At 36.8% G+C, this 7437-nt stretch overlaps 1 protein-coding gene and 1 long non-coding RNA gene across 2 annotated transcripts in view; one reads left to right on the top strand and one right to left on the bottom strand.

The window, feature by feature from the left end:
- The window catches only part of LOC107655929 (transportin-1), a 25529-nt gene extending 18795 nt beyond the window's left edge, over window positions 1-6734 (top strand). Inside the window, exons 15-24 of the mRNA XM_016443559.1 lie at window positions 426-544; window positions 725-883; window positions 1419-1506; window positions 1609-1707; window positions 1796-1891; window positions 4203-4278; window positions 5401-5500; window positions 5586-5660; window positions 5740-5866; window positions 6425-6734. Coding sequence (XP_016299045.1) covers window positions 426-544; window positions 725-883; window positions 1419-1506; window positions 1609-1707; window positions 1796-1891; window positions 4203-4278; window positions 5401-5500; window positions 5586-5660; window positions 5740-5847 — 920 coding nt within the window. The 3' untranslated portion in view covers window positions 5848-5866; window positions 6425-6734. The remainder of the gene's footprint in view (window positions 1-425; window positions 545-724; window positions 884-1418; window positions 1507-1608; window positions 1708-1795; window positions 1892-4202; window positions 4279-5400; window positions 5501-5585; window positions 5661-5739; window positions 5867-6424) is intronic.
- Window positions 1-7437, bottom strand: part of LOC107655930 (uncharacterized) — an 18956-nt gene that overhangs the window by 9719 nt on the left and 1800 nt on the right. The gene's annotated exons all lie outside the window — the stretch shown is intronic.

The following is a 7437-nucleotide window of genomic DNA, read 5'->3' on the forward strand; positions in this document are numbered from 1 at the left end:
ACTGGAGGTAGTTATCTAACACTTAATTTATATAAACTACTGTTCAAAAATTTGGGGTCAGTAAGAATGTATTTCATTTTATTTCTTTGAAGGAAATTAATACTTTAAGCCAGCAAGGACTCTTTAAATCATTCAAAAGTGACAGTAAAGACATTTATAATGTTATAATAATAATGTCTGTTATGGTATAATAAATGCTTTCTATTCATCAAAGAATTCTGAAAAAAATTATCCACTTTCAAAAACAAACTTACTGAAAAAAAATCTTGCTGAACCCAAACTTTTGAACAATATGTATGTGTGCACAAATAAACAATTTGGAAAAACCAGCAGAGAAAAACTATTTCAGCAGAAGTCACAGGAAATATTAGTATTGTTCTGAATCCAGCATTTTGATGCATGTTCCTGATTATGACTCTGTTGATTCCTCTTTCAGTGTCTCTCATCTGTGGCCACTGCCCTGCAGAGCGGCTTCCTGCCATACTGTGAACCTGTCTACCAGCGCTGTGTCAACCTGGTCCAGAAAACACTCGCCCAGGCTGTGGTGAGAAGCCACACAAATACACACAAACCCCCTCATCTCTCGGTAATACTGTCAGCTTAAAAAACTACTAGAGTGTGGAAAAGGTTGCAAAATAAGAAATGCACATAATTTAGAATCAAAACAAGGATTGCTTTAATCCATCATAGTGAATATCACTTGATCTCTTTCTCTGTCTCACAGCTCCACCAGAGTCAGCCTGAGTTTCATGAAGCGCCTGATAAAGATTTCATGATTGTGGCTCTGGATCTGCTCAGCGGATTAGCGGAGGGTCTTGGAGGGAACATTGAACAGCTAGTTGCCCGTAGCAACATTCTCACTCTCATGTACCAGTGCATGCAGGTAACTATAGAGCATAGCAAGACATTGTAGCACTGAGGCATGGTATGTTTAACCTAATATATTTTATTTAATATATTAATATATTTTAAAATGTAAAGTATTCCTTTGATGGCAAACTGAATTTTCAGCAGCCATTACTCCAGTCTTCAGTGTCACATGATCCTTCAGAAATCACTCTAAATTTGCGGCTCAGGAAACATTTATTATTATAATCATTGTTGAAAACACTTTGGATCTAAACCATTGTATGTTTGTGTCAACATGAGTGCCACAGTGTATACTAGCGGCAGCTGTTTGCCACTTTATCTAGGTAACGACTGAGGTATAGAAGACAACATCATCTCTGTATAATGTGTTTGTCTCTCTGAATTTACCATCTAATCTTTACATACACAGAATGACATTTGCATTTGCCTGCTGCAGATGAATTGCAAGAGATGCAAATAATGCAAACTCCAAAAACGATTTGTGTGGACGTGCAGCTATGAGAAATCTAATGTGACAATGGTAATCTTTTGATGGTTGTATTTCTCAGGATAAAATGCCAGAGGTTCGACAGAGTTCTTTTGCTCTGTTGGGAGATCTGACCAAAGCCTGCTTCCAGCATGTCAAACCTTGCATTGGTATGGAGTTATTATTCACTGACACTTTCTCAGTTTGATCCATCTCTGTTTACCTTCAGGCACTTAAACTTTGATTTGTTTGTGCTAATCTCTCCTCTCTAGCTAACTTCATGCCTATCTTAGGCACAAACCTGAACCCAGAATTGATATCAGTCTGCAACAATGCAACATGGGCCATTGGAGAAATATCCATTCAAATGGGTGAGAGTTTCATCATCATCTTCGGTTATTAATTTCTCTAATTTCATCATACTTTCAAGGTTAACATGCTAGTTTTCTCTCTCTTTAGGTTCTGAGATGCAGCCGTATGTCCCGGTGGTTTTACAGCAGCTTGTGGAGATCATAAACAGACCCAACACACCCAAGACACTGCTGGAGAATACAGGTACCATCTGAGGGGTACTAGACCAGGCTGACCCCTCATAAGAGGTTTCCACCCTCTCCTTTTCCCAAACTCTCCTAGTCCCCATTCCGCAGTGCTTATTAATCTCCATTCAAACTCCAGGAAGTGGACCTTACAAGGTTTGATAAAGGTTTTCGGATACTTGATGTGAAAATCTCTAGCAGTGCACAGTATTCTGGGTAACAGGGTAGTGAATAAGAATAGGAAAAAAAATTTCTATATACAAAGTCAGCTGAGTTCCCTCAGCATATCCTGTCTTCACATATGTCTTCACATACTTTGTAACAGTCCAGCCATGGTACTGACTGAAGTGGATTAATAGAACAGTGAGTTCCATGTTAGCGAGTAGATCACCGTAATGAGGTTACAAGCATCAGTCAGTGAGATATTACAAACAAAAATGACAATGACGAATGTAAACCAACCTTGAGAGGAGTTTTAAGACCTGCTGTCTTTGATTTGAACATTTTTACTTGAAGATTTGAACCTTAAATAGTAATTTTTTTCCATTTATTTCAGAGAAAACGTCTAATCTCAGATCTAAATCTGTTTTGTGGTGTTTAGATGAATGTATAGCACCTGTACCTCGCAAATTATTTCCCAGTTACACTCCACTCTGATTGGACTGCTCGAATTGAAACTCTAGCCTGAGCTGTAATGGCTGCTGAGATTGATGTTTATTTTTCTTAAATGAGGGTGAAGACATACTCCCACAGAAACAAGGGTACTTGTAGATGTGTTCCTGTTTGTCGATTTATTTCTGTTGTTTTAGTTACTTTTATTTTTCAGTGTGAATGCATATCTGCCAATAGATGTTGAATGTTAGTTAAGGACGGCTAACGTTTGATGCAGGATTGCTGATATCTTGATTATTCATGTTGCAAAGACTTTTACAAAGTCCTTTTAAAAATTAGAAGCAAGCGTGTGGCATAGACAAATCCATACTGATAATTTTTAGACCGTTTTAAGTGCGAGTCTATTAACACACTACTGTTCAAATGATTGGGTTGAGTAAGATTTTTTTTTTTTAAGAAGGAAATTAATACTTTTACTCAGCAAGAATGTATTAAATTGATCAAAATTAACAGTAAAGACTTTTTTCTATCTTTTAAACCTAAGAATGTAAAAATGTATCACGTTTCCACAAAAATATTAAGCACCAAAACAGTTTTCAACATTGACCAAATCAGCATATTGATCAGCATAAGGATCATGTGACACTGAAGACTGGAGTAATGGCTGCTGAAAATTCAGCTTTGTCATCACCGGAATAAATTACAGTATAAAATGGAAAACGGTCTTTTTAATTTCTAATAATATTTAACAATATTACTGTTTTTTTTTTTACTGTATTTTTGATCAAATAAAGCATAAGAGACTTCTTTCAAAAACACTGAAATACCTTACAGACCCCAAACATTTGAATGGTAGTGTATGTCTTCTTTATGGTGCAGGTTTTACATCAATGTTACAATGTTGAGTTTATGTTCAATTTGTGAGTATTTGATCATCTATTTAATTACTAATTAATATAATAATGGTGAACAGTGCTTAACTGTGTTTCAGATTCTTTGAATCAGCCCATCCTGCACTGAACTGCGTTCTCTAATGAGCCAATCATCTGCTTTCTGCATGTCTCATTGGACTGTTCATAAATGCCTGTCTTTATTGAGAATGTTGCATAGTTTGTGTCTCTTAAACTTAGGTCTCCTTCCTCTGTGCCTCTTAAGATCCCGGTGGAATCTAGTCCTCTCCATGTAGTTCGCTTGGCGTAATATGCATTTCTTAAAGAAACAAAAGAGACAGAAAGAAAGACAAGACTTTTCTGTTCTACTGAAGAAATTTTTGTGAGTTTAAGGGAGAAAATCTTAGAAAACAAGATTGTTTTCTGTAGTCTTCAATCTGTAATACAGGGATTTGGGGGGAAAGAATCACATATAAGAAAAATCACATACAGATGTTACATGAATTTGGCAGACACTTGAAACAAAACATGAAAGTTTCTCTGTAACTCTGAGCTGTAGAGAAGCCGTGTTTTCTAAGACTCCTCCCTTAAACGAGATCTATGTTTTTTTTAGTGTCATATTTTACATTTGACCCTGTAGTCTGGGGCTGTGAAGAGCACTAGTGAAATCTTGTGTTTATTCTCATACACAGATTCTGTTGAGTTCTGTTTCTGAGTTGTCTGTTTGTTTGTTTGTTTGTTTCTTTCTTTTTGTTTTCTCCTCCCCCCTCATTCGCTCATGTCTTGGTTGGCGTTTGGTGCTGTATAACCGTGATTGCGTTACCTTAGCAATAACAATTGGTCGTCTTGGTTACGTTTGTCCTCAAGAGGTGGCACCCATGCTACAGCAGTTTATAAGACCCTGGTGTGTATTATTCAATCTTTTATTTCATTCATTCCCTCTTTCTGTCTATCTTCTGGCTTTTCTCCCTACGGTTCTCTCTCTTTCTTTCTCTCACTCGCTCAATCTCTCTCCAAACCTTGTCCCAGTGTTCTTGAAAAGGCTCCTGCTTTTCTTCACGCCTTGTGCTAGTATAGAAATGGCCAGGATTTTGTAAATGCAGCATAAATTTCACCAGCATAATATTTATATTTTCTTGTGAAAGCGACTGAGCAAGAAGACATGGTAGGAGGCCTATTCAAGACATTTGAGGGAAGGTATCCCTATCTTTCTCTCTACCTTTCTCTCTGTTCTGTATGATTCAGTCTAAATCATTGCCAACCATGTGACTAACCCTGTCCCTCTAGGTCTTGTCGTTTAATTTGCCTCAGTAGCACCTTCATGTATTCTCAATTGATTTATTTCAGTTTTCACTTCTGTTTTCGTCTTTTATTGTCACTATCTAACTACTAATTGAGTGCATGGGGTAATATCAAATGCTTGCTGGATTTAGGAAATGGAAGCGCTAGTTAAATGGATAAAAAGAAGAGAAATGGAAAAGCTTCTTTAAAAAGCATTTCTCCTCCCCATTAAATGCAGAGTCTTTTAGCTGCATGATTCTATCCCAGATTGCTTGCCCCCAAATTTGCACTAGTTTAACGCTATAAGCTGACAGAATACATGGTGCTATATGGACATTGTATTTGTCTTATACAGAATACATCTAGGTAGGTTGTTTTACTGCAAAAAAGCAGCTAAAGATCTTTATAAACATTCATAATTACAAAAGGAGGTAGATGCATATGATTAAGAACTAATAATAACGATAAAAAAAAAGTTAGTATGGGATTGTCAGGAAATATTGCAAGAAACTAAACTTCAGGTAAAACAAAAAAACTACTTTTTGGTTTCAACAAGAGAATGTTTTATTTATAAAGAAGATAAAAATTTGGTTTTCTCGATTGACCAGTCTCTGTGATTTAAAACGTTTGCTAGTCCAAAGGTGCTCTGAGGTGGTAGTCATGATATTGTGTTGAGTATGTGTTAATCCACATGCACCTAACCGCACAGGCTTGTTATTTGAAAACTGGTTCTTCCCTTGACTAGGTGCACTTCTCTGCGCAATATAAGAGACAATGAAGAGAAAGACTCTGCGTTCAGAGGAATCTGCACCATGATCACGGTCAACCCTGGTGGTGTGGTGCAGGTACAGCACATTATTCTGACTGATGTCTCTCTGAGTGCTTTGATAATTGAAAATGATCCTCTTTGTTTTCTTTACCAATTTATAGGACTTCATATTTTTCTGTGACGCTGTTGCATCCTGGATGAACCCAAAAGACGATCTTCGAGAAATGTTATATAAGGTAGAGCGCTGTAAGATGAGAAAACCTTCAAGATGATTATGGGTGCATGCCTCATACTTAAGTGTGTGTTCCCTGTTAGATCTTGCATGGGTTTAAGAACCAGGTTGGAGATGAGAATTGGATACACTTTTCTGACCAGTTTCCCCTTCCACTCAAAGAGAGACTTGCAGCCTTCTATGGGGTGTAGATGTTACCTGATTGAAGAGGTACATTTCCATGAGATTTTCTAAGCTAGCCAATCTATTTAGTGTTACAGTTTCTTTGCCATGAAGTATATATTCATGCTTGCTAAATTCGAGTGTATATTTTCTATACTCAAATTTAGCAAGCATTCATCATAACAGTAGTTAAAAGTGTATTATATAAAAGAAAATGTCTTATGACTAGGCCTCTGTGCACAGTAACATGCAATATATATATATATATATATATATATATATAAACACAATTATTCAGAGATTTTTGGCCTGTAATTACTAATTGACATGAACACTCTTTTACAGTATTGGCTAATAGTTGGCTAATGTTATAATAGTAACAGTAGTAATCGTTTTTTTGTTGTTTAAATAAGTTGTATAAATTAACATTGTTAATTTGTTTGTTCATGTTCATTAATAATGCATTATCTAATGAACAATTTATAAATTAACATTAAAATGAACTTTGAATGATCATTATTGTAATATGTTACTGCTATCTATTTACTAATGATACTGTACATGTAAAATGATTCTAATCTGATCTCTTTCTCTCTTGTTCTGCAGCTTATTCACTATGGGAGAGGATGGGAACCTCTGATACCCAGGGCATATTTTGCCCTTTTCCTGGGGGGAAGGGTGGTCTAGCAGGGGTAGGAGCCATACGGCCCACTGGACCCCTGTAGACAGGGTGGGAGGGAAGTGTTAGCTAAGGCACTAGTCAATGACACCTTGCCAAGCCAAACCTAATATAGGGAGGAAAGCTTTTTCATCATGTCATAACAATCAGCCATGAGGGCAAAAACAAAATACATTGTTAGTGTTCATTCACCAGAGCACTTAATGTAATGGGACATCCAGTGGTAACAAAAAAACAGTGACACGAAGATATGTGTAAACTCTGTAGGAACGTGCCTGGAGACAAGCTCTGAAGCTTCTAAAAAAAAAACAGGTTTTGTTTATTTTCTGGACTGTATCATTTAGGGGTGGGTGTGACGTAAAGTCCTATGCATGGGGTGATGTAGGGTATAGCTCGACTGCATGAAAGTGTGCAGACCATGTTTTGTGTGCCAGCTATGCACAGCAGTAGACGGTAAATATTTAAAGACGGTAAATGCTAAAAACGTACCATATTTTAGAGGCTCCGTCTAAAAGATAACACAACGTAACTAGAAATGTAACTCCTCTCATATCATTGATAGTGAAAGGGTTTTCATCTTTGCAAATGTTTTGGTCGGCAGTGATGCAAAGATAAAGGAATAAAAATCTGAATAACTGCATAACTTTATTTTTAGTTAGCATGCGCAAAGCGAGAGGGAAGACTCCATATTAACGTAGTGAAGATGTTTGAATGGTTCAAACAACTGCTCTATCACTCTGTACGAGGCTTTAATGTTCCTGAGTCACACTTTCTGATTTCCAGCGTGGCTTGACATGGATCCAAACTAGTGAACCCTAAACGCACATATTGTTCACATTTGAGACATCAGCGATTTCTTTTTGCTTAGTTTGCTCAGAGCATGAATTTGAAGATGCTTGTGATATCTTTTTTTTTTTTTTTTTTATTATTGGGTTAATCT

This window comes from Sinocyclocheilus anshuiensis, unplaced genomic scaffold (genome assembly GCF_001515605.1).
Source record: "Sinocyclocheilus anshuiensis isolate Anshui unplaced genomic scaffold, SAMN03320099.WGS_v1.1 scaffold860, whole genome shotgun sequence".
In the NCBI taxonomy this organism is placed as follows: Eukaryota; Metazoa; Chordata; class Actinopteri; order Cypriniformes; family Cyprinidae; genus Sinocyclocheilus; species Sinocyclocheilus anshuiensis.